Genomic DNA, 26,876 nt, shown 5'->3' with positions numbered 1-26,876 from the left:
AAAATAAGGATTTCTTGATTTGCTGTATTTTCCCTCAAAGGGAAACCCCGTTTTCCTACCAAAATGGTGAGATACCATTTTATGGCAATCTGTTGATTTATAAGATGCATGGAAATCCTCCCTCCTTAAGCACATCTTGCCATAAAGGAGTCTTAGTTCATTTCTTTTCTGTGAATTTAATTTTGGCCAGATCCTTCTGCGTCATCCAATAGGAACTTTCCCCTCAAACCTGTAGGCCTTGGTCCTCTGTGTTTTACCCAGACATTGCACAAATCTGATTGCCTAATTCCACTTCCCTCCATTGCTGCTGGCTCTGACCAGAGTCCCAAAGCAGGACATCTGAGAAATGCTTAGATCAAAGCTCCCCAGATGCCAGTGGGGTTTGGACATTAACCTTTTGTTTATGCCCTTGCTGTGCAGCAGAGGCACTCCAGGTATTTCCTTGCTAAACAAAGGCAGGCATTTAAACTGAGCAATCTGCTTTATGACTCTGGGCAACATTACTGCACACACCGTTTGACTCTTTTCTCTGCAGAGATTAATGCTGGCATCTTCAACATCACTAATGCCTTATAGGCAATCCATTAACATCAGTGTCTCCTAAGTGGCCAGCCATACCATTATTTATAAAATAGGGATCCTTTCCTAGTGCTACCACTACCAATCCCTTGATTTCCTGAGCATGGAATCGTGCCTGTTATCAGCTCTGGAGTATTTTACACTGCTACATATTTTTTACTATATAATGAGCTCTGTGTGTGTGAGTGACATGAAAAAAAATAGCGGAATATTGCTATTCCACTTGCTGCAGTGTATGAGCTGATCTGGTTAGACATGAAATGCAGACAGAAATCTGCCTCACCTCTCAAGCTAATTTTAGTCTCTCCCTCTGTTCTCTGTGGCTGTGTGTGTATAAAATCACTGGCAGTCTGACAGCGTTTCAGTAACCTGTGCCACGCGCAGAGCAGGATGTACTCACCAACCATCTGCTTGCATGGCACGGGTTAACTGATCCTGTGGGATTGTGCTTACCTAAACAAAACCACTGCAGTGAGGGGAAAAACAATGAATGGGTGGAGATGATCAGCCCATGCGTTCCAGCTAGTGCAGTCCAGGCAGCAATGACAGCCTGAAGGTTGCAGCAGCATCGGGATCAGCATTCCAAGTGCACCAATCTTACAGTCTGGAGTGATTTTACGTGGAGCTGTTCTTTATTTGCTGAGCCATGGCCAGTAACCAGGCCAGCCTGCAGGATGATCAGAGCAGGCACTGCAAGTTCTTATCCTATATGTTCTACCAGGCTGTGAGAGATCACAAGCCTGTGTGGATGCTGGAAGACATGAGAACTATGGAGTATTTTTACTGGGAGGAAAATGCCAGCCTACGAACCTACTCACCTTCAGAAGCCCTTCTCTATGCAGTGGTGCATAATCACCTGCCTTATGCTCAGTATCTGCTGTCTCATTTTCCAGAGGAGGCTCTCAAGGTGCCTGGGGAGCACTTCTGCTATTGCCCGTCCTCTGCTCCTCACTTGGCCATGGCGGTCACATATGACAGGAGAGACATCTTGGGACTGATCATCAAAATTGCACACAAGCTCCCCAGCTTGAACTCCTATATCAATAGGGCTGGCTGCTTTCATCTGGAAGATGGGAAAACACCCCTGCACCTTGCCTGCGAACTGCTGAGGTCAGAGACGGTCCTCATCCTCCTCGGGAATGGAGCATCTCCCAGGATAGAGGACAGTAAAGGGCTTACCCCGCTGGACGTCATCCTGGAGCAGATGTGGGACTCCAAAGTCAATGTCGCATCAAAGAAGCTCTGCCTCGACTACCTCTTGCTCTTCATGCCCAACCCACAGTTCAAGATGCGGAAAGTTCTGCAGGAGCATCCAGATCACTGGACAGCTTTGCTGGGAGAAGACAAATTCAACAGCCTGGTGGGGAACACACCTGCTTCTTTATATCTGCAAGCTATGCAAACTATTCTCCAGACTCTTCCCCCTTCCCACTTCCCTAAAAGCATCCAGGAACTACCTATACCTCAGGCACTAAAGCCCTTACCATCCTATGGCAAAAAGCTACCAGCAAAAAATGTGGTAAATGTTTTTCCTTGACTTTATTTGATAGGTCTTGGATTTTCCAAGGCAACTTAGAGGAGCTGGTCATCCACCACCCTCTGCATTTTAGTGTGATTTTAGTACTTAACCTATTAGGCTATGCTGGAAAATCCAATATTTTGTGACAAGATTTTAAATGTCTTTTCTAACTGATTGCAGGCACGGCACTTTTAAAGGCAAAAGCCTTCCTTGTTTTCTGTTTTGTTGTGCATGTGAAGGGTTAACTGTAGTTGAGACTGTGTTATGTTTGGTTTCTTAGTTGTCAGCTGGTATCAGTGTATCTGAATTCCCAATATGATAACTATATCCCGTGTAATGCACCTGGCTTAAAAGGAACTATGTACCCAGTGGGATTTTTAAATGGTGTCACTGCTAGAGCTGGGAGAAATACCATCCCCTACCAACAAGGTTCAAACATCAGGTTTCCTTTCTAACAGTGTTCAAGCATCATTAGTAATAACCACAAACTGCATGATTGATGCTGCAGGGGTGCAGAGGCAGTTCCTGCAGGCTAACTCATCCTATCGAGTTACTTTGCAGCAGGTCATGGTGTGGAGGGCATGAGTTCAGAGAGGGGCAGTGCATGTATACTCCTGTGGGATGAGATAAAGATCCACAGAATAGCTAATGGAAAGCATCCAGGCTCACTTGGGAGCGAGGGGGTTAAAGGCAATCCCAGCCCTGATGCCTCTACAGACTTGTGCAATGGGGAAGGAACAATTTACCCTGCTGTCCAGTAAACAAATGACAACTAGAGCAGGGACAGTGGCTGCCCTGTCTTTCACAAGTGATATTATTTCTCCTTGTGTTTTAGAACATATCTCTACAGGAGATGTAGCTCGCTAACTTGATTTCCCTGTGGGTCTCAGAGCCCTTCGTTAGTTGTCCTAAGCTGGGGTATGATGTTCTGCTGTTAAAAGTTGTTACTTGTTGTCCATTGGAGTATTTTTGCAACCCAGGTCCAGACAGAAATCCTTATCCTGGAAATTACAAAATGTTCCCACTGACTGGCCACTGCAGGCAAGGTGAGTTTGCAGGAAGCGGGGCTGGGGCTGGGCAGCCTTCTGAGTAGCTCATGCTTCCCTCTCTGCTCAAGGCACTGATCCTGCTCTCCTGGCTGTTCTCAGCATCAACAGAGATGGCAGAATCCCAGCTCCCTTTGGGGGACATCCCTTATTTTGGACACCAGTGTTCCCTCCTCCTTGTAAGTGCTACCCTCTGTTCTGCTGAAGTAGCGTAACTCACTTCCCCTGTCTGCACTGGGCAGCAGTGAAGAACTCACTCTCCTCTTCAGCTGGATTTGGAGCCCAAAGCTGTGGGGCACGAACTGCTTTCCACAGGCAGCAGCTAAGAAAGATGTATAGTGAAATCTCAATTGCTTTGTGCAAAAATGACTTGTGTCTCATCTGGCTAATTCCCTGCCTGTGCCAAGGAGGCTGTGCTAGACCTGCACCCTTCTTTCCATCAGCACAGGGAGCACTTCTATTTATTTTCCCTCTGCATGGGCTACCTCCTGTGTGCCAGGACACTGGCAATGCCAGCCATGGCCAGGTGGAGGTTTACTGTGAGGCTGCAGAACCTGCCGTTCACAGCCACCTGGAACATCCTTTCTGAGACACTGGGATGCTCCTCCCAGCCATCTCTTCCCACAGGCCGTGGGAGGACCTTAGTTCCGGGGCCACCTGCTCTAGGCCAGGTGAATGAGCAGGCTTGCTTGTGAGGTGGAGAAAATGTCAGCCCAGCCCCAAAAGTGGCAAGCAGGCCATGAAGGGGTTAACCCTTCTCCTGAAATCCCACGTCTGGTGCTGCAGCGTCTCTCCACCCCTGCCCCTGGGGACTCGAATGTCCTTCTCCATCTGTGTGTATTCCTCCTCGTTCGATGGGGAAGGCTGCGAATGGAGAAATGCAGGGTCAGCGTTGGGTGAGGGTTTTGAGAGAAGCCTGCTCGCCCGACAGCCCGTGCTGCAGACAGAGGCTGTCACAGCTTGGGAAGCAAAGCAGAGCCCAAGGCAGATTTGCATTATAAACAGCGGCTCAGCTGCTTCTGCCAAGCCCTCAGGCTCCCCAGCACTGGCACATACTCCCCCGAAAACCCGAAAACCCGGAGCTGGAGGCAGAAGACAGAGCAGACTCTCGCTGCCCATGGCTGCCCAGAGTGACTGTGCAGAGCACGGCCCCTGTGGCACCCCGGGAGTCCAAAGAGCAGGACTGGGTTTGTCCCCAGCAGCACTGCGGTATCTCATCCGGATGTCGGTGGGTGAGAGGCGGAGGAGGCTGGTGAAGGATATTATTAGAATAGTAATTAGGCCCCGGGAGCAGAGATCCCAGGAAAGGAGGAAATGGAAATCATCCAGTGCTATTGCACTGGCTGGAAACCATGTGTTTCAGTGCTGTGAAGAGTTTCAGAAAAGACAGGAGGAGGACAGGCGGATTGTTCATCTTACAGATCCGAGGAGGCAGGTAGGGACTGCTGGCATTAATGGAAAGCGCTTTCTATTAAGTCAGGAGGCTGTACTCAGAGAGCCAGAGCAGCCCACTGTGAGTGTAAAATGGTGCAGGGGTCTCTTGTTGGTTGCAATAGCTGTGGATCAATGCAGAGGTCAGGAATCAGGCACTTCAGGCTTTATGGGTTGATTTCTAGCAGATAGCAGGATGCTTGTGTCCATGCATTTGTCCATGTGGGAGGCTCCCCTCAATCCACCTGCCAAGAAAGAGGATAGAAGATGAATTGTCTTGAATAGTTTCTTTCTGGGACGTTCCTGTGACTTGTGTCCCAGCCTGGAAGAAAGCTGCTGGTCCACTGTTGGCCAACATGTAAAAATTCCAGTGTGTCCAGCCCAGAGTGTAACAGGCAGATACCCACACAGAAAGATCACTCCACAGCCCCCTCATTTCTCCTTTTCCTGACCGTTTTAGCAAGAGATCAAGCCTTCTATGTGCAGTCCCACTGGGCCACAGTTTAGGGTCATTAGCACTGTGGTGACAACTCTATTGCGTGTAGCAATGTGATTGCAGGATGGGCACTCCTGCTGGAATGGGGGAATCTTCTCCCTAGACCCTGTTTGCTTATGTTGTGGTCATCTGCCTGTTACTGTGAGATCCTATTTGTCTTCCTGCTGTACAGTGACATTACATCAGATATGGCCAAATCTACCTCAGCCCTGTCTGTATTGTTTTTTTCTTTCCATTCTTTCCAATCCAGGTCATTAGCAAAAGTGAATTCAAATTATTTTGCAGACTTCCTGCAACCTGACAGTCTTGAAAAATCCCTATGCTTGCATGGCAAATATGTTGGTGACTTTGTTAATCAAAAAGGGTGCTGGGTGCTGTGTGGTGATGTTTACATTCTGCATATCTGCATACTGAGTAAGTGTCACTCAGATCTGTATTTCTGAACTTGGGAAAAAGAATAAACACAAGAGAAACGGGGAGAGGGTAAAGTCTTCTGATCTTTGGATTTAGGTTGGTTCTGCAGGTTATATCTCTTTAATTTAAATTTTGAGGAGTAGCATTGTAAGGATCTGAATTGTCTGCATGTGTGAGCCTTTGGTTTTGGTGAGAAGCTCTTCAGTGAGCACAGTGGGGGGAGTGAGTGAGCGAGTGAGTGAGTGAGTGAAAACACACAGGTGAGTGTGCGCACGTGTGTGAGTGCTGCCTGCTCTCTTGTCACACACACGAGTGTCTGCCTGCTCTCTTGTCACACACACACGTGAGTGTCTGCCTGCTCTCTTGTCACACACACACGTGAGTGCTGCCTGCTCTCTTGTCACACACACACATGAGCGCCTGCCCTCTCCTGGCAATCCCGTAACCGACTGGCAGCTCCCACCCGCTGCACTCCTCGTACCAGCAGCGAGTGATGGCTTTTCACGAGGTCAATGTGTGTGTCCCAGGCCCTGTGCTGCTGACAGGTAAGGACATTTCTTCTCTTGTAAAGAGGCAGCAATTTTGCTCTTGAAATGGGTGTTTTATCCCCGAACACCAATCACAAGGGCTTCTGCTTGCTGGCAACTACAATCATCCAGCAAAGGGTTTGTGATGCTGGCCACACTTTATTCTAGAACACATTTTTTGAAAAAAATAAAATCTCTTAAATCTCTTAAAATGTCTTTGTCTTTCTTTTTTTCTGGGCTGCCAGAAAAATTCAGCTACCTATGGCTTCCTAACCCTATGCTTCTGTCTATTTCTGCAGCATCATTAGCAGGAAGAACAGCCCAGATTCTGACCTCAATTACACCTCCCTACACCTGAAGCAACACTTTTTAAGTCAGTTCCATCACTACTGATCTTTGTTGGTCTAAAGGAAAACAAACAATTTGTGCACTTGTGTTCTTCAAGGCTCCATAACTCTGACTTCAACATACAAATAAATGTCACAATTAATACCTGAATTTTTTTTTTTACATTTTTTTGTACTCTGAGTATATATATATATAAATATTTTTTTTCCCGTCTCTAACATCAGTGGCATTTCCCTGTTCCCAGTTCTCTTGGCATTTTTGGAATCAGCATGGCAGTGACAGATGCTGCTGTTCACTTATTAAGACTTAATGTTGCCATGCCCAAGTACAAATGAATGTACATTGTATGATACAATTTTCTTACAAAACCATGCTTTTGTAATTTTGGTTTCTCCTTTTTAGGGGTGGAAAAAATCTTTGTGTTTCCACATTACTCACTGCATGATTAAAGATAAAAAGATTGTAATGTGGTGGAATAAACTATATATACATAGCCTGATATAATTAGGTACACTAGCTGTGAAAATAATTTAATCTGATTGTATTAATATAATAAACTTTCAATATAAAATTGATGTGTCTTTTATTAGCTGATTAGTCAAAATGACACATGAGTATTTGTTGCTTTTGTTCATCTTACTGTTTGATGATTTCATTCTGACTGCTGAGCCATTATCTCAAAAAAATGTGATCTGAGGATAATATTTCCCTTCACAGGCTTACATCAGCTGACTGTAAGTTGTGTCAGAGGATGACCCCAAGTGATGAGGTGAGCCCACACTTCACAGATATGCTGAAAGGAGGGGCACAACAGGGCTTGAATGGTAATTGGTTTCAGAGATTTAAATTTTTTAGGTTTGAGTTCAGCTTCTCCAGCTGTTTTCCATGAACAAAAGAGTGCTGGTAGCCTGCTTTACTTCTCTGGTTTGTGCACCATCAACAAGCTCCTTTCCTTCCTCAGGTGTTCCTCTCTACAGGAAGATGCCCTGGCAAAGCTTCCAGCACCAACTCTCCTGTAGGCTCAGCTGAAGGTCTTCAGGCAGATGTGCACCTCTCACCCTCTGTGTTCTCCATGGGGTAAGGATCCACCAGATTCTGTGCCAAAACCTGAACCATCCAGATCCTCCTCTGCTCTGATAAAAACAGCTAACCAAAGTGTTTCAGGTGATAGGTAGCTGGTTTGGATGATAAGGATTATGAAATGATGATGTAGACTTCCAGCACCAACTGTACCCACAGATCTCCTCAAGGCACACTAGTACATGCAAGCTGTAACCAAATGGTAACTCCTTTGAGCCTGTGCTTGCATAGTAAGTTACTGGTTTCATGGAAGAATGCAGAGAGGGAAGTTTTACTGATCTCATTGAAAGAAGATCAAGACTATGCCCTCGCCTTCATAGCAGGAGATTTATCTCTAACTGCTTCTCCACAAGAATGTGGTCCCCAAAGATGTAGTTTTCTGGCTTATTTGCTTCCATGTTTCCTGTGTTTGAGAAAGGGAATCTGATTCAGTTTCTCTCGTGCCCTGGCAGCTCTCCTGGGGCTGACCATTAGGGAGCCCCAGGCTGACGCATCCCTCAGAGCCAGTCTCATGTAGGTATTGGGTTTTTTTACAACTGTAGTTAGTTGGAGCCCACACACCAGCAGGCAGCAAGACAGGGATTTAAATAGAGAAATTTAAAGGGTATATTCCCTTGTGTGGGGGGAAGCACTGTCACAAGCAGATGATGCGTTGAGCGAAATCCTGCCCACGCCTCAGTTACTTGGGTGCACCTCCCTGAGTGAGTCACCCCAAAAGCAGCTGACAGGTTTAGCATGTCCCACACTGTCCCGTGTCTGCCTGGCCAGCACAGCAGCAACACCTTGGGGGAGCATGCTCTGCCTTCTGCTGCACCACCACTCGCAGCTGGTGACATGGTTGGCCACCAGGCTCCAGCTCCCAAGATTCCTGCCTTTGTCTCCAGCACTTTGGAAGCTGCTCTGAAGCCAAGAAGCCAGATTTCTCTGGGGGTGTCTCCTAAGCTGTGCTTGATCTGGAAAATCAATCATAATTTTCCAGTTCCAGCTCTAGTAAAATGTGTGTGTATTTTTCTATGGATCTCCTGTGAAGGAGAAGTTTATCTCTGGTGGGAAGGCTTTTGGAGAATTTCATGAGTTCGTAGAGATAAGAAAGCTGTGCTCTCTACACCAGCTCTGCCCACCCACGCAGATCCCCATGGAGAACAGTGAGGAGGAGGAATTATTATCACTGAGTTGTCAGACTCACACAAGAAGACCTGGGATGAAGGAAGGGAAGAAAAGGGTTGGGAGAGGCGGTATGGCAAGATGCCTTGTGGGAAGCAGATCCCACAGCTGAACAGAAATAGGGAAAATAGTCTGGAGAATCCCAAGCCACAGTACAAGCTATGAGAAACACAGAAACCACCTCCTGCCACTTTCCCATGGAGCTTGTCTTCAGGGTCACAGAGAATGGCAGGATGATCAAGAAGAGTCTGACAAGCATTAGAAAAGGAAATAATCACTAGAGCTGACTGGGAATTGATGTTTCTATTCTACCAAAACCAACAATATTGCAAAATACACTTCAGTTCTAATTCAAAATGAAAATTCAAAATATCAAAACCAGTTTTACAAGGAAGAAAACAGATTCAGATCAATCATGATAATTCTTGAAGAATAGTAAAATTTTTATAATGTAATACTTCACTTTTTATTTTTAACAGTGTTAAAGCACTGAAAAATAATCAAAATATTATAAAAAAACCCTCCACTTCTTTTGATAGCTGAAAGTCTTTGTTCAGATTTTCTTGTACCAGAATTTTTGTCAAAATAGGAACGCAAAGCCCATGGTGCTGGGTGCTCCCAGCATCATGCCATGTCTCCAGCACTGGCAATGGGAGAAGCCAGGTAAACACCTTTGCCTGTCTTTCAGCAATACATTTCCTGCTTAATTCCCTCAGTTCCCACAGCTGTTGGATTGGGGATGTTGGAGGCTATACCCTTAGTCCTTCAGATTATTAATCTCTTGACCCAGTGTCCCAAATTTGTCCAGTTCTTTTCTGAGCCTTTTGATACAGTCACATCCCTGACTTCCTACAGCAGCAGTTTACATTTATCTGCACCCAAGCCCACCTGCCACTTTTTTTTCCTACTCAGTTTAGTGGGGTCCTTCAGATGCCTCTGTGTGGTGTTTGGATACTTGGAAAACTCCAGTAGCACTGTGACCACAGAGCTATCACTGCTCACTCCTTTCTCCAGCCACAGGTTATATACTAAACAAACTGGTTCTTGCACCAATCTCCAGGACACCCCACTGCTGACTCTTACTCGCCCTGTGCCATTCTGTAACCTATAGCTTTCACTGTATGAAACAACTCCTGTGATCCCACAGCAGCTTCATTTCTTTAATAATCTTTGGTGTGGCATCTTGCCCACAGGTTTTTGAGAATCCAAGTACATTATGTTCACCAGATCTCTCTATCCTCTGTCCTTTTGAGTGAGGTAAGGAATTTACAAACAATTCAATTTCTTTGAAGGTAAACTTTGCAGTAAAATCTGTTCTGACAGGAGATGGCAGAATTAAAAAGCTTCATCCATTAGAAGGACCTAAAGATTTTTATGGATTGTGCAAATCTGCTTACAGAAGTAATGGCCCATGGTGTGAGTCTTGGAACTGTCCTGTGCAGAATCAGGAGTTGGACTCAATGATTCTTGTGGTTCCATTCCAACTCAGAATATTCTTTGGTTCTGTGATTCTGTAAAACACATTGCCTTGAGATTGCAGGGGAATTCCAGATGGAATTTCTTTAAAAGTGTCTTCTAATTTTGAGGCTTTGACTGAAGCTGAAAATGAGCAACTATAGGACAAAAATCTCTGTTCTGCCTGGAAGGTGTTGGAGACTGACACTGTAAGCAGACTCTTCTGAGTTTACAGATTGTAGTGAGATACTATTTTCAGCCGTGATGCATATATTTGCAGACACTAAACTTCCCACCGATAGAGGTGATTGCTTGATCAAATAGGGTTTTTTTATGGGACTCCTCCCATGGGTAGCACAGAGTTTCACTGATAGCTACAGGCTTTGGCTTACTTCTCTACCAGACTGCAGAGCCAAGCATGGTGACAGACAGAGATAAAATTACATTCCATGTATAATTTGGGATTTCATGAAAAGAAAGCCAAAATGATGGGAAGAAGGAGCTCTGCCTAAAATAGGTTTCTGCTTAGAGGTGTGTTCCCTAAACACTCAGAAATTAACACACTTGCTTAGGCTCACTCAGATCTGGTGAGCTTCAGGAAAGCGTAAGGTATGGCAAGTAACCCAAATTTGCGATCAGAGAAGCTGCGAGTAGCTTTCCCACAAAATTACCCAGCTCTTCTTTTGCAGAATTAACAGTTCTAGCAGCAGATTGGTGCTTTGTGTTCTTTGGAAAGCATGAACCAGGTTTCAAAATGTCTCAGCTCTCCCCTGACACACATGATCATCATCCCCTTAATTAAAAAGGATCACTAACATAACAAAGTCCAAACCTAGACCTGTCCATGCCCTTTCTTATTTCCCTTTTGCAGATATTTAGACCTGGGAGTCCCCTCTATCATAGCCTGAGTCTTTTCCCCTACTGCCTTGGAGGACATGAACACACAAATTTCAAGCTGTAAAATGACTGCACATGATACACAGCATGAACACACATGCAAGCACCACAGCTGATGTGAAAAAGGCCCTTCATGAGTCTTACTTATTTTTGGAGTGTAAAGCCCCTGCCTCAGCCAGGCAGGAATCCATGACTAACATCCCAGTTCCCTACTGGTGCCAGCCTGGCAGGTTTTGCCCAGCTACCTGTCAGTGCAACTCCTCTAAGACTCAGGCAGGCAACTCTTTGCCTTTAGGATCAGGTCAGGCTTTAAATAGGCAACTTCAGCTTTACTTTTTAGTAGCTACTGCTTTTACTTCGTGTGGACCTTTATACCAACCTAAATCAAATCTAGAAACTGTTCGACCTGGCAGAGCTGCTAATGAATATGCTCTCACCAGCTAAAAGGAAGAGGAAAAAAAAAATAAAATAAATGTATTTTAAAATGAAAGCCCTGTGTGTAAGTTTTACATTTCAAATGCTTAAAACATTGTTGTTGTTTTTTTTTTTTCCTTCATTCCCACAGTGTTGCCTGAAAAGCCAGTTTTGCTCAGCTATTGTCAGCTTCACTGCCATGGCTCCCTGTGTTGTGACAGTCAGCCCTCAAATCACCACAACTTTGAAGTGGATCCATCTTCCAAAGGGACACCTTTTCTTCCTCCTCTCCTCAGCATCAGCAGGATATGAGCCATGTGGGGCTTTTGAACTCAAATACCACCGTTTATTAGAAGAGAAAATAGAGATGGTAACTCATAAAATAAGGAAACTCAGCTGGGCAGGATGGAATAGGGATAAAAAGGAGTTACCAGCCACCTTCCCTTCTCCCAAGTGTGTCCTGCCTTGTTGGCTGCCTGAGCTCCGGAGAAGTAAAAACAGCTCCTTACACCTGTGCAGGTGCCACCGGCTATCACTATCTTTTTTTTTGTGGTTTTTTTTTGGTTTTTTTTTTGGTTTTTTTTTTTTGACGATTTTTCTTACTTTCCAGCTGCTTTCAGGCGGCTCCTGAGCGGGCCCCGGCCAGGCCTGGGCCGCCGCGCCGCCAGCGGCCGCCAGGTGGCGCCACCTCCCTTCGGCTGCCTCCGTGAGGGACCGCGGAGGCCCTGAGGGCCGCGGGACCGTGAGGTGCTGCAAAGCCCGGAATATGCCAAATTGTTCTTAAAAAATTACCTTCTCTGGTGTTCGATCGTCGTGTGCTTGCCAAACTAATCAGCAGGAAAGGAGATTTTAGGAACAGCAGCTAACGAGCAATCCCTGAGTGATGTCCAGGTGTTGGAAAGACAAATTACGTGGTGGGGGAGCTGCCTTGTTAAGGTTTAGGGCTCCAGGTGTTTCAGTGATCCGACCTCGGGGTGGGGGATTGACAGAGCCTGGGGAGAAGGATGTGCAGCTGAGAGTGGACACAAAGAATACAGAATTTATGGATGGTGACGATATTTGGCAGGAGCCCAAAGATAAGGAAGAAACTAATAAAGACAGCTCAGCAACTGTGCTGAACCAGCTCCAACTGGGTAAAATGTAATTCTGGCAGAGGGAGATGGTGACAACCAACTCGCAGCCATGGACTCAAGAAACCCACTGACCCAAAAGAAGAGAAAGACTGAGTATGGGACTAATTAGCAGCAGAAGCAAGAGAATCATTAGTAAGTAGAAGCTAGAATACTGATTAACATGAGAGCTATGTAACTTGTAGCCAATGAACACAAATTCATTTGTCTGCTAAAATGTATAAACAGCAGAAGGTTTTGATAGCTTGTGTGCTTGATTTGTGGAATACCACTGAGCATCCAGGCTTGTGCAACCCTGAGATAATCGGTGTCTCTCTCAAGTGTGTAATTATAGGCTTGTTGCCCACAAATCCTGTTTTTGTGGATGACCAGGTGGCTCCAGGGCTGTAAGATGACCCTGCTCCTGTGAGGGGACCCCAGGATTGTGAGATGACCCCAGTGCTGTTGGCTTCCCCTTGCCCGTGCCTGTCTGGTGATCCTACAGCGGATCTTTTGGATGCGGTGTCCAAACCAAACCCAAATATGCAAACCCAACTGCAGGAAGATGGTGCAGGTGCCTTTATTATCAACCACCAAAGAAAGATTTGGGGTTTATTTAGCAATGGAAAGGCTTCAGGTGCCATGGAAGTTGACCCTGGAGCTGGGCTCTAGACAAAGATCTACAAGGAGAAACAAATTTTTTCACATAGGGCATGTGGGCTCTCTGGGCAGAGATGAGCAGGCAGACATTTTTCATCCTCTCTGCTGTCTCCAAGGGAAAGGAGAAGTTGTGGTGACTTAGTTGGCCATGGGCAGCTGAGAGGCTCAGTATCTGTGCTTATCAAAGTACATAAAATCCAGGGATGTGATGCAGCCCTGTTGGATCACTGCTCCTGTGCAGAAAAGCTCATTGGACAGAGGAGTAAGCGGTGGTGGAGCTGTGAGAGCCACCATTTCCCACTTTCCTAGGAGAAGGGTAGCTGGGGCAGGAAGCACATCCACTGCAGCCAGGCAAGGAGCCTGTCTGTGCACTGAGCATCTCTGGCAAAAAGCAAAGAAAAGCTGAGGAGCTTGATACCTATCAGGAAAGGTACTGACAAATACGTCTTTAGTTCTGTTTCTGGGACATTTATGGAACATCAAATACCTAGACAGTGGTAGCTGGCCCAATAGCCTGAAGTCTCAGCTAAAAAAAACTCCAGTCTGTCTTTTTGGGGCTATCATTCTCTGATCTGGGGGTCTCTTCTGTTATTTTCACTCCTCTCTGCTTCAAGGCTAATCAGCAGAGCTTGCAAACCAATAACAAATTGGTTAAAATTCAGCTTTATATGCAAAGCCTAAAATAAAACATCTGTATATATCCCAGAAGCCTTTACAACCTCCTGTTTTATTAGTATCTCTAAAATAACTTTTCTTTCCTGACTCTAATTCCAGCTAGAAGCACTCTGATAATCCTCATAGGACTGTTATGTGTATTTCCAATTAAGCAATTTATAAGCACTGGCTGTGAGGAGCTTTTTGTTCTTAAGGAAATTATTTCTTCATTAAGAGTAAAATAAGTCTTTTTTTATCCCTGCTTAATATGAAAGCCCTTGTGTCCCCTTTGCATATGCTTTAAGTACTGAACTGTGTAGAAGGAGATTAATCATTTTGTACCCCAACAAGCAGGGAAGACACAGCAGCTGGGTCAGTCGCTCAGGGAATAGGCTTTTCAGTGTTTGTTTTCAGAGACAAGTAAAAGTCAGACAGACAGACACTTGCTTTCAAGCTCCTTGCCTTTGCCAGAGGCAACCCACACAATCATAAGCCCTTCTGGAGTCTGAGTCATGAAGAACTGCGGCAGATAAAATGAAGACAGTCAAGAGGGGGAAAAAAAATCCCATTCATGCTCAGCTAATGAGCAGAAGTTCCAAATTTCCTCTTGTTTTTCAGGCTGTGTACCTTAATTAGATGAATCACAGAACTGAGAGTGGAAAACACAGGCCAGACAGCTCATAAGAGTCCACTTCATTCTTTCACACTGGCAGCATTATCTACCTCCCCAACAGGGAAGAATGTCCCTCCATTTTCCTGGACTGCCATGAGCCATGGGCAGATATGGAAAATGAAGAGCAGAAAGCATGGATGATTGAGTTTTGCTCGTATAGCAGCACAAACATCCTATTCCTATTTTCATCCCCAGGCCCAGCCATGTACACCTTCAATAAAGGCACTCATGAGCCTGTGTTCTGGTCAAGGGCAGCCCCATGACCAAATAGCATGACTTGCACTGAGCAGCAACATGAGGGACCTTTGAAGGGAGGGCACTCTTGCTAATATCAGGAATGAACTCAAAGAAAACTTCTGATGTGGTCACGTAAGACATTTTGAGCCTTGAGTATTCCTGGAACTCTGGAAAGAAACCCCACATAAGTGTTGTAAGTAAACTGCATTCCCTTAATTTTCCTCTTAGCCCAACTAGAAGGAGACAGTCTAATAATGGGATAGCTCCTGAATGTTTCAAGTTAATATCTCATATCTGTTTACTGTAACAAATGTAGAGAAATGGAGGAGCTGACAACAAATGGAATTACTGCATTAGTAAAGAGCTAATCTATAGAAATAGGTTGGAGATTGAGACACTGCAGCATGTAAGCCTGTGACAATGCTTGACTTGCACAGGGTCAGTAGGAAATGTGTCATGTATTCCAGCAGCCCCATGTATTTTTCCTAGGAATGGGTGCATAAAATGGCTGATGAATGAAGCTAGAAGTGGTGAATTCAACAGTACAGTTCAATGTAGACATTGTATTATTCAGTGAAGAAATGATGAGTTTAGAATGATCTTAAAACCTTGAGGTTTCCTTCTCAGTCTTGGCATTTCATGCCATGCTCAGTAATACCATTTATCATCTCTCTGTGTTATGGAATGGATTTTATTTAGCAGCACAAGGAAGAAATGCCTGGCTATAGTTCTCTTATCAAGCCCAATGGCACAGTGGTTTTTGGTTATTCTGGTTTTGTGATGTCACTCTGTCTTAAAGGGAAATAGGTTTTGAAGAGGGATTTGAATAAAGATGGGGTAATATGTGACATTGTGCTTTGGCTCCTGGGACAGAGATGGCTCTACTGGCACACGGAGAGTCATTGATCTGCCAGGTAAAAAAAAAAAAAGTCACTCATATTATGGCAGCATGAGAGAAAGAAAGAGGACAGAGTGACAAACAAGTCGTACTTGGTGCTCAGAGTAAGAATTGCTGTCAGAATGGAGGGAAGAACAGCAAAAGAAATGTCAGAAACAGACAAACAGGTTGAGAAAGGCACTGCAGGAAGCAGAAATGAGCAGAAAATAATGCTGTTGGGGAAATGGAGGATGAGGAGGGGAAAAAATTATTATTATTATTATTATTAATAATAATAATAATAATAATGCCACCATCATTATGCAGGGCATGAGGTCAATCTGGAAGCTGTGGTTTGGGTTGGCTGCAGTCTCAGGGAGGCCAAAACCAGACAAGATAACATCCTGCTGAAGATAAAGTAGTCAAGGATATGATCTGTCCTGGGTCTTAGAAACACTGCAGAAGAAAAATCGTTTGTGTTTAGGTATAGCCAAATGTACAAAAGAGTATTGTGAGCAATCAAAGTTGTCTGGCTACTTCACCTAAAGGAAAAGGGATATGGCAGCATCTCAGTTACAAAAACTGAGAGAACAAGAGGAAGCAGTCAAAGAGAAAGATCAAGATTTAATTTGCTCAGTGTTCAGTCACCAAGAGACGTGGGGGTGGCAATATTGCCAAAGCAAAACTGAGTTGAGGAAAATAGATTAGAAGCAGTGAGTCAGATGTGTGAGCTCATGGTGGTACAGCTGATATTTGAAATTGCAGGAAGAGTGAGGATCACAGGAACCTTCACAGGGACTTTTCTTCCTGGTTTTACAGTTCAGATCCCATCAAAACACACACAGTTCAACAACTCTTAGTCACCACAAACCTGCAAGAGCACATCAGAGAAAGTAAAGGGAGAGCAGTGGGCAGATATGGAGCTGCAGGAATATTCCTTGGATAGAGGCAGGAATTTTAGAGAAAATCACTCTCAAATTTAGATCCTCACTGAAGACCTCCGCCTCAGGGGAGTCTTTTGTGAGTAAAAGTTTAGGACTTGTGCGTCAGCTGCTGTAAAGTCTCTTGTGACCATTCCAGGCAGTACCAAACCAGATGATCTGTAACAACACACAGACCGTGGAGGCACGAGTCATATTTCTGTCTATGACTGCACACAGTAAAATAATTTTGTTCAACCAGCTTATCTTTGTTTGCTTTCCACCAATACCACTGTAATTTCATTTGGTATCCAAATGGATTTTTCTCCCCTTACTTGAATTTTTGTGAACAGGGAACCACTTTGTAACAGCTCCTTGATTTTCATATACCTGCCTTGGTGACATGCTCCTGTATTGCTCTAGAAAGTAGCTTTACATGCACTGTTTCATCTAGTCCTTAATTCTTCCAAAGGGGCACTAAATCTGGACTAAGCTGAAATACTAGGACAATAATTCTTAATCCACTGTGGAACATTAACTGAGTGTTAAGACAGCGATTTGCTGTATATTATGAACGTGTCTCCATTTCGTTTCCTCTCTGGAGATGCTGATTCACTGATGGAGAGATGTTCTTCCAAGCAAGAAAAGATTAAGTAGAGACAACGGACTCAGAAGTAATAAATAAGGCTGTAGAACAAAACTGCCTAATATTGTATTATTTTAGAAGCCATAGATAATCATGTCATCAGAGATGTGCTGTGATGCACACACACACTGTGAGGGAGCTCAGTTAAGGTGGTGCCTCTAACCTTATACTGTGCTAGTTCAGGAGGTTACGGACTTTACAACTGTGTATTTTATGCTGCATCAATCTAGCGCTGGGAAGGAGGTTTGCATCTATTTAGCCACAGCATTGTCCTCTTGGTTCCCATCACAGTCAAAGTGTTCTTCAAAGGAAGGTGAGCAGTGTTTCCCCTGCTTCCCACACATGAACCCAAGGTGCTGGAGAAACGGTAGGTCCTTTTGTCTCTGAGATCAATGGCACGTGCAGTACAAAGGAACCAAGTTTCCTGCTCCCTGCTTCTGTGTGTAGTATGTGATCCCACTGTTCCTTACTTGTGCCCTGCTGCAGGGGGGCCGTGTGGCTGAGATTCTGGAGACAAGCTTGGATAGTGCCTCTCTAATACAGACAGAGCACAGGCTGGGATCACAGGCAGCCTGCCAGAATTGTCAAATCACCTTGTCTGAGGGGACCATCTTCAAAAGCACACAGCAGCAACTGATCAAAGACAAGGTTCTTGCTCTCCTGTTTCTGTGATTCTCCTGTCCAGAAGGCACCTGGGCTGATGTTACTGTCCTGGCTGCTCTTCATACTGTTGCTGGGAGCAATGCAGGCTACACTTCTGCAAGCTTGGAACAGGCAGCCCATAGAGAATATTGGGTGTAGGCATAAAGAAAGGGCTCACTGGACTCCATTCCTGGGTTTGTTTTTTTTTTTTTGGTAATGACCAAATGGCAGACATTTCAGCAGCCTGTTGAGCACAGTAATCTACTCCAGTTGCAAAGATAAATTTTAATTTTAACTGTAAAGATAAATTATAAATTCTCCTCTGAGTGGATCAAGGTGCAGAGAAGAACTTGAGGGTGCTTGTTCATTACAAGAAGCCACATTGCTATAGGAATTTAAAAAGCAGAATGCTTCTTTTGAGCAAACAAATGTCAGGCTCCTGGTTGGTTACTACTTGCAGGTCTTTACTGGGAATCCATTTCACTTAACTTGCTGAAGATGTCTGAAGAGAGGGATTGATTGATATTCCTAAGCAAAATCAGGTATGTGGTGTGCCCTGTTTGTTTTTGGTGGTGTGTTGTGTAGCTGTGAGAGTTCAAACCTCCAGACACTCTGGGACTGACCCTGCTCTCTCCTGTAGGCCAGGGTGTTCTCCCAGCTTGTGCCTGTAATGCCCATCTCTTCCTATAGGAAGGGATGGGTGCCTGTACTGGTGGTTACAGTGCTCTGTTAGCTCTCACTTCATGCTCTGGGGGACTTCAGTGTTTCACAACACTGTGAATGTCAGAGATGACATTCTTAGCACATTCCTTTCATTTCTTTCCCCTGGCATAGCAATCGCTATCCTACACAGTGCTGCTTCATGTGATTCTTTACAATTTATTTTTAAGGTTTCCCCAAAAACTTGCCTAGTAAGAGTTTTTGCATAATTGCTCCTCAAGATTTGCATTTCAAAATTTCAATACTGTATTAGCTCTTGGAGCTGGCTGCAGGCTTATGTTACCTCCCACTAGGTTAGTCCACACAGCTCTCAATTGAATGATCTAAACACAGGAATATACTTTGTTTTTTGTTTCTATTCTCAGAACAGCATTGTTCATTCTTGGCCACTTCTTTTTTTTTTTTTTTTTTTTTTTACCTATTCCCAATTCCATTGTTTCTGCAGTAGGCCTTAAAACTTTCCTAATGGAAGGGGGCTGCAGTATCTGTCAGAAGAATCTTTTGGTGCATTTTTGCAAGCTTGTCAGGTTCTCAAGGTTTGCAGCTTTGAGTTAGGCCTGGCTGATTTGTGACTGATGGCATCAGTGAGGCAATCTTTTTCCTTCCTTCCTTCTTTAATCATATGCCTTAAATTATCATCAGTGATGGGTTTATGTTCCTCCTTACAGGTTTACAGAGTTCCAGCACCAGTTATATCACTGGATTCAAAGGGAATGATGACAGACTGAACTGTATTTGCTTTCCAAAATCTAGCTTTAAAGTTTCCCTCTGGACTGGAACTCACTGATTTTAATTCATTTCTGGATGGCACTGATTTAAGTAATTTTTTCACTACTCTCCTAAGAGAAATTATTCTCTACCTATTTGTAAAGGTTCCTTAATATGTCTTTGCTTTGCTCTGGGTCATTTTAAAATGATTCCATTTCTAACTGTTGTTCCCCTTGTGATGCTTGGATTCTTGCACGCAATTCAAAAACATCTTCTGCAATTTTTGCCTTTGCAGTTGTTACTTTGCCATGCTAGTTAATTCTGATCTTTTCTCACTTGCTCCAAAAGTTCTTTTTTTTTTTCTTTTTTTTTTTTCTTTTTTATATCTGGCATATAATGTTCTTCAGGTTCAAACTTGTGATCATATCTGTCTCCTGTCTGCCAGCATCCATAACCTCTTCCTCAGAAATAGTTCTTAGCACTTAGCCAAGATGTAATAGTAAGAATGAGGTGGGGAAAAGTGCAGTTTCTAACAACATTCATTGAATCCTCCAAGTAATGATCCTTGCCTCTGTCTCCTGACAAAATGTGCTTGATATGGTGTCTTTTTGGTCTCCTGCTATGGGTATAAAAATTACCTTCCTCCTAATTATTTTGATGTAATTTTAAATGCTGTTGTTCCCAACAGGAAGTTTGACTGCCTGGCTTGACAAGTTTAACAATCTGAGCACCACTGGCCCATTTCTTTGATGATAAATGGAAGGGGAATTAAGTGTCGGGGAGTAAGCTACAGGTGCACTATCTCCCTGGGTGAACACCAGTCATTCTTTGGAGTTATGAGCCTGTTTGAACCTCTCTCTGCTTGTAAACAAACTGGTAAGGTAGTAAACAAATGGCTAGTAAACATGTTAGTGAACACCTGGTAAACTCCTGGCAAGACACAGCTAAACTCATGCAGCCTCCATAGCAAGGTATCTACATCCAAACTGCCTGTTGGGAATAATCTGCAGCCTTTGTCAGCCCCCAAACCATGCACAGGCATTGTCTGGAAGAATGGCAGCTAACCAGAGCCAGGGCTGTGCTGGCAGTTTCACAGCACAGAGATTCCCTGTTCCAAATCAGTGTCCAGGCCTAAACTTTGCATCCTTTGGGTAAGGTGTATATTATGCTTTGTTCCTTAATTTTTCTCTGGTGTAACTCCTGGAGTCAAGAAAGAGATTCAAGATGCCTCTCTCATGCTTCCTGCTCTAGGAATGATGGTAAGGGATATTTCCATTACTGTCATGAGATGTGACTGGGCTTTTCGGTACTGTGCTAGAAGGCTGACACTGCAGTGGTATTTAAAAAGTTTATTAATGCTGTCTTTCTAGGCACCCTTTCCTGCAGCTTATGTCAGCCACACTTTGTAAAATTTTATCTGAAGTTGTTCAATCACACATAAAAATTAGACTATGGCAATTATGTTTTCCTGGTGAAAAATCTTACAATACTGTGGCTTGGAATGCTTACTTTTCCAGGCATCATAGAAAGGCATTTTTTGGTATCAAGTAAGCCCCTTTCACTGTCTCCAGGAAAACATATCTTGGCTAAACGATAAACTCTGACTAATTTTAGTTTGAACACCCTCAGTAGAAGCTTGTTCTCTTGGCAGCTGAATCCCTGTCTGTGACATCTGCAGTGAGCACCCTCCAGCTTCTCCCTGCCAACTCATCTGCCTGTGTGCATCTCCATGCTGCAATCTGGGGCTGGCACCTTCTCCTCTGGACCACGGAGCACTGCAGGGTGTGGAGTGGGGAGCAGGGGCAACAGGAGTGAAAGTTGGAAACTTGGACTTAATATTATAGGGAGGAAGCAGCTGTGAGGAAGGAGAGTAAGCAGAGAGAAAGAAGAACCAGCATCCATACAGTTTCTTATGTCTGTTATTTCTCATCCAACACTGGAACAACCCAAGGCTTTCTTGAATGTCCATGTTTATTTGTTGGCAAGTAGCTGTATTATCTGGTGATGAAGGATGTCCCTCCTTCATCACCTCCCTACATCCCTCAAATTTGTTGATTGAGTTTCTACCTCATGCAACTGATCCCTATGGATGATAATGGATGTCTACTGCTACCAATTACTTATTAGCACATGTGGTACAGATCTGTTCTTCAGACCTAATAGGTTTCAGTTCCATTTGGAGGTCACTAGGGTTTCATATAATATAATTTCTTTTCAATTAACATGGGAAGTGACTTGGTAATTCCAGTAAATGACTACGTACTTAAAGTAAACCTGTCTGGAAATACAAATTTCTGTCCAGCTGGAAATTTTAACAATTGATGTTTTATTTGGGACAAAACAGAAAAAAAGAATCACTGTCTTTTTTACTGCATTAAAACAAATGTCCTTCTAATTTTTCTCTGCGAGTTATGTCCTCAAAGGGTTAACATGAAGAAAATAGGGTGATGAAAGGTTTTATTTAAGGAAAACTTTGATCTCATAGATGGTGTAAGGCAGGACTTAATCCAAAATTAACATCCTATATGGGTTAATTAAAGGAAACAAATGTGAGAAAGCTTGTTCTACTCTTGAACAGCTCATTTAGCTTGTCTTTAATGCAAATTGTCAATGAGGTTCCTGTCATGAAAATAAATCTCATTAAAAATACATCACTTGTTCACACACAAGTAAATCAAGGAAAGAGTGTGTTCCTACCAGATGAAATTGATGTTACTCTGCTGCAGAGTGAAGGTGATGTGGGTTTCAAAATGTAGTCACTCTTGCTTTTGTCTGGGTTTACGTTTTCAATTTTATTCAGTGGGCAGAGTCCTTAATTAATGTGGAATAATGGGGGGCTGCAAAGTGATGACCGAAGGGCAGACTTGGAGCAAGAAGAGCTTGAAACCCACATTCCCTCTTTACTAGCAGACTCATATTGCCAAATGTTATATGTCCTTAGGCTACAACTTCTTGAGATATTCTATAACTTTGCGTTGAATGGAAGTTCAGATAAAATGAAACTGAAAACAAATGCTATTTGAAACTGTATAAAAATGTAAAAGATTATATTTGGCTTATAAATCATGACATCATGTTATTATTATTCTCTTGGAGCAGTTTATGGAGCAGTAAAGCTAGAATTCTAGAATTCAGAGATGAAAGTCAATATCTATCTCCATCCTTTTACCAACATTAATAGGAAATATTACCAGACATTGCAAGCTAGGAGAAATAAAAAGAATATTAACTAGAACCCTTTTTCCATATTATAGTCCCATATTAAAAACATCCCAAGTATGTAGTCCTTGTTTGCACACATACGAACTTCCTCTCCACAGAGGAATAAAGAGGCAGAAATTCCTGAATGTTTGGGAGGATAAGGTGTGACAATTGCAACATCAGGAATACCTTGAGAGGCAGTGATCTCCCCACCACTGTAAGGTGAGAAACTCTACAACACATTTGTATGGGAAGCAGGCATGAAAGAATTCTAATGTTTTCATTGTGTTTTAAAATATATGTGTGTGAAGGTCACAGCAAAGATTTTGTTTCATATTTATGGTCCCAAAGGCTTTATCCATTCAGTCTGCATATGCTTTCCAGGCTGAGGTTACAGCCTGGTCACCTCAGCGAACCTTAGGTCAGGCCCCTGACCAGAAAAGAAGATGTAAAGTAGCCTGATTAGCACATTAAATTCTAGTCGGTGTTTGGCATGGCCAGGAGGTGGCAGAGCGAGTCTGATTTATCACGTCCGAGTGGCAGGCTCTGGGTGTTTTCCAGTCCTGACGCTGTGGAAAGATGGTGAGTTCCCGCAGTTCTCCCATTTGCACCGTTTAGTGGCAGCTGCCTGCTCACCACTCACAGCATTTGCAAGGCTATAAAGAGTCTTCCAGCAAGCTTGCAGAACTCTCTAGGAAATGATGGCTGCTATTATTTTTCCTTTTCTTTTTTTTTCCCCCCTTCCTTTTCTTTTTTTTTTTTTAATTATAATTTTGCTCTGCTGACTCAACTCTGCTGTTCACCGGCAGTTTGGCCAACACATCCTTTCAGAGGCAAGAATGAGTCTTCCTTGTGCGCACATCTTCGCAAGCAAATGACACTGACCCACCTCTCAAGAAAATGGAGAGAGCAGCACATAGTGACAAAAGCACATTGTTCAAGCAAGGGCCTGCCAAGTTATGACACAGAAATACATAATACATAATTCTGCATAACTGTTAGTACAGCTGCCTCTCCTTCCTCTTCTTGTTACTTCTTCACATGGTAAGTGAGCCATGTGATTAGCAGAGAAAAAACATTTGAGAGGGCAGAGCAGATGAATGGAAGAAAAAGAAAACTGAGAGTGACAAACTGGCCAATATCAGCTGGGGTACTTTTTGTATCAATTTCAGCTGCAGTCAGCTCTGGGTTGGGTCAGCAGACGGTGTGGGTTACTGAGGGAAAAAGCCAGACCTTGCACCAAAGTGCTGCCAATAATTTGGTAATCTAAACTGTATCTGCTTGTATATTACTCTATTAAAAAAGCAGTAGGCTTCAGCAAAACCTGTCTTTTTCTTAAGAGCTACTGGTGCTGGTTAGTAACAAACCCCCAAAGTTTGTTAACAGAAAGCAACCCCAAAATCTCTGTGTGTTAGGTTTAATGGGCTGCAGCAGCCCCCAGATAGATATTGGTGCCTTCACAAAAGATTTTGTGTGTGTCTGTTTCCCTGTGGCAGCTGTAAGGGGGGAGGTAGAAGAAGGGCAATAGGAGAAGGTAGTAATCATTTTCCTAGCATTTGATCACCTTTGAGAAAACACAGGACCAGTTTTGATCTTGCTGTTTTAAGGTACTCAAAAACCTGATAGATGGCAATGGAAATAGAAGAAGCCACTTCAGTTGGGACTGCAAGAGAAATAGATGACGCAGAGGTTTTTGTGCACAGGGTCAGATACAAAGTCAGGAGAACCATGCGTGAGGGAGACAGGCAGTGAGGAGAAGTGAACAGAGGATTCTTTGCTCTGAAAGTACTGGAGTTATTATGCTCTAAATTCTGCATTTATTGTCTGCTGGCTTCAAAGCAGCAATGTGTGATAGAATCTGACCCTAAATGGATGTAGTTGTCAGAATCAACAATAGGAAGCACAGATAGAAAGAGATTTGATATCTTCTCTACAGTCCTGCCTCTGGTATTAGTTACTGCTGGAACTCAGAACTCCTTCAGAGGAGAGAGGGAAACCATATTTCTTCCAATACCTCTGCTAACAGCTCTGTTGTTTTTTAAAATCTGAGAAAGGACCAACTATACAGCTGTGAAGAAATCACATAAAACCCCCCAGAACTGCTATTCTCCAGGGGCTTTCCCCAACCTTCTAATGTTTCAGCAAAGTACAGATAAGATCTATGCCCTGAACACTAATGCAGACAGTGCCCCTAGACAGACTCAGATCTGGACAGAACTGCTTGGATAAGAGGAAAGGTCACCTCCCATGGCCTATGTGGCCCCTGAGTGCTCTGTTAATACCAGATGCAGAGATGGCATCTGGAAGACCAACTTATGGCCACAGGCAACTGAAATGAGAGCAATTAGCACAAGCAGACAGACAAAATGTGGAGATCCTTGTAACTTCCAATTTCTCCTCACCAGGCTGGAGTTGAACAGGCATCTACCACTGAAAAGCTACATATTCTGTGGTTTCTTCTCTGAGTCTTGTAAACAGCTCTGTGCATGTTATTGCAGGTCCTTTCACATCAAACCTGAGGCTGTGGCTGCCGTGCATTGCTTTAAGCATCCAGGTCCAAACTCTTCGTATCTAAAACAATGACATTTGGATCGGAAATGCTATTTTGATCATCCTCTTTTTTTAGTTGCCCTGGCCTCGAGGATGAAGGCTTAGAATAGCTGAAATATTTAAAAACTCCACCAAATGCTGTGCTGACAAAACAGCGATTTGTACGTGCTCTGTACTTCTGGCTAATCTCAGCACAGAGTTCAGATGCTGAATGAATCTTCTTTTCTCTCATCCTTCAGTGTATTAACTCGGGGTCATGCTCCACTGACACTTGCAAACAGCACCCACCTCTGTCAGTCACAGCCACTCATAGAAGGAGCCTGAAAGGAATTAACTCTGCCTAATAAACATCCCTGTCTTGCACACAGCCCCTCAGGATGGGAGCGATAGCAAACGGAGACTGATGTCAAACTCTTGAAGGAGGGAGTAGGGTTTAGCCTAAAGAAATGGAAATGCTCCCGTCTGCAATGGTATCACAAATGCAGAATGTCACAGATATTTCACTTATGGCTTGTTTTCAGACATCTACAAAATCCAGCAGTCATGGCAAAGACAGCTGCCGCCTTTGTTGTCTGTGGTTACAGTTAAAAGAGACCAAATGACACTTTGCAGCCCTGTGATCCAAAGCACATGCCCTGAATCACTTCAGGAGAAAGAAGCGGTGGCAAGATTTACTTCAAAGCTGTAAGAAAATGGAGAGAGCAGACCAATAATAGCAGCAGTTAAAGAACTTTATTTCTTAAAGGAAAATTAATTCAGCAGCAATAAATAAAGGTGCTGCTCACCAAGAAAAACCTCGTATTGCCAGTGTGCAACATTACATAAATGTAAAGTTAGGAGATGTGAGAACATCTGTGAAACTGTTATCTAAGGGCAGATCAATTCTTCTCCTTTCTTCTTTTTCTTTCCCATTCCATTCCAGAAGCTTCAGGAGACTTCTTCCTCTGGTGCCAAACTGTTTTGGGAGTGAGAGCTATCATTTATATTCTCATCCTAGAATCACCACGTACTTCACTGAAAGTTTGATAAGGCCTTACTGTGCATGTGCTGTAGGAAAAAAAATTGTATTTTGTGCTCCAAAAAGAAACTGATGCTGTGGGAAGAGATACTGAAGATCCCTATAGGCAATAGTCCAGCCTAGTACAGGAACTCAGTACTTCTACCTTTTGTACTCTTCTTCCTGAGTAATGCTTTCTCATTAATGAGAAAATCTGTCCAGGGCAAAAAGGTTAGGAGTATTCCATCCCAAAGAAGAACATTTGGATTCTCTGGTTTCTTTTGTCTTCCTTTATGCCCAGAATATGTTTACTAGGGTGCTTGGAAGGAAGTGACCAACTCTTCTGTGTTATTAATGTTTCTTATTTGTCTATAAGACAATCAAGAACTGTCTTAGAAAAATATTAAAGCTGAGTCATATACCAATAAAAACAGACAAATTCACTCTGGCAGCTGCAATAGTGAATTTAGCTTACTTTTGCTGTGCCTCAGCAGTGTGGTGTATGGCTCTACGGTGATTTCATTTCATTTCAGACTTTCTTTTTGACATAAGATGAAGTCTAATAATGTCTCAAATGGAGTTACAGGAAGAGTGAAGGCCGCTCTTTTTATTATAAACAAGGAACTCTGCATCTTCCTGTCACATGTAAAGGCACCTATGACTCTTGCTAGAGAAGTGAACAGCTGTTCTAAACATCTAAATTTGATCTGTGGAAAGATCTCTGCATTTCTAATGTGCACAGGCAAGCAAGCAATGGTTGAAGCAGAGGTTATATGTGGATCTCCTCCTCTGTTTCAATAAAATTCAGGATGTGAAAAGAGCTGGTGCTGCTTCAGTTCTCTTATTCATACAGCAAGAGACAGCCTGTGATTGATAACTATGACATTCCAAAGTGAAAGTGACATGTTAAGC

At 43.5% G+C, this 26,876-nt stretch overlaps 1 protein-coding gene across 2 annotated transcripts; it reads left to right on the top strand.

The window, feature by feature from the left end:
• The first annotated feature begins 1,058 nt into the window (after positions 1-1,058).
• Positions 1,059-11,695, top strand: LOC102105674 (ankyrin repeat domain-containing protein 9-like). 2 transcript variants are annotated; one of them, XM_088053147.1, is made up of 5 exons: positions 1,059-6,030; positions 7,078-7,129; positions 7,322-7,437; positions 9,798-9,861; positions 11,522-11,695. In XM_088053147.1, the coding sequence occupies exon 1, from the start codon at positions 1,226-1,228 to the stop codon at positions 2,114-2,116; it is 891 nt and encodes a 296-aa protein (XP_087909273.1). In that variant the 5' UTR covers positions 1,059-1,225; the 3' UTR covers positions 2,117-6,030; positions 7,078-7,129; positions 7,322-7,437; positions 9,798-9,861; positions 11,522-11,695. The 2 variants fall into 2 exon arrangements, with proteins under 2 accessions (XP_087909273.1, XP_087909274.1); XM_088053148.1 differs by lacking the exon at positions 9,798-9,861 and having other exon boundaries at positions 11,522-11,572.
• Positions 11,696-26,876: the final 15,181 nt, after the last annotated feature.

The sequence above is a fragment of the Pseudopodoces humilis genome, chromosome 3, assembly GCF_049639895.1.
Source record: "Pseudopodoces humilis isolate 2021_Gansu_Grassland_sample_001 chromosome 3, ASM4963989v1, whole genome shotgun sequence".
Lineage (NCBI taxonomy): Eukaryota > Metazoa > Chordata > Aves > Passeriformes > Paridae > Pseudopodoces > Pseudopodoces humilis.
Note: the sequence above shows the minus strand (reverse complement) of the source record. Positions and strands in the feature narration are given on the sequence as shown.

Coding starts and splice junctions, on each gene's coding strand:
- LOC102105674 (XM_088053147.1), top strand. CDS start 1,226: ATGGCCAGTAACCAGGCCAGCCTGCAGGATGATCAGAGCAGGCACTGC.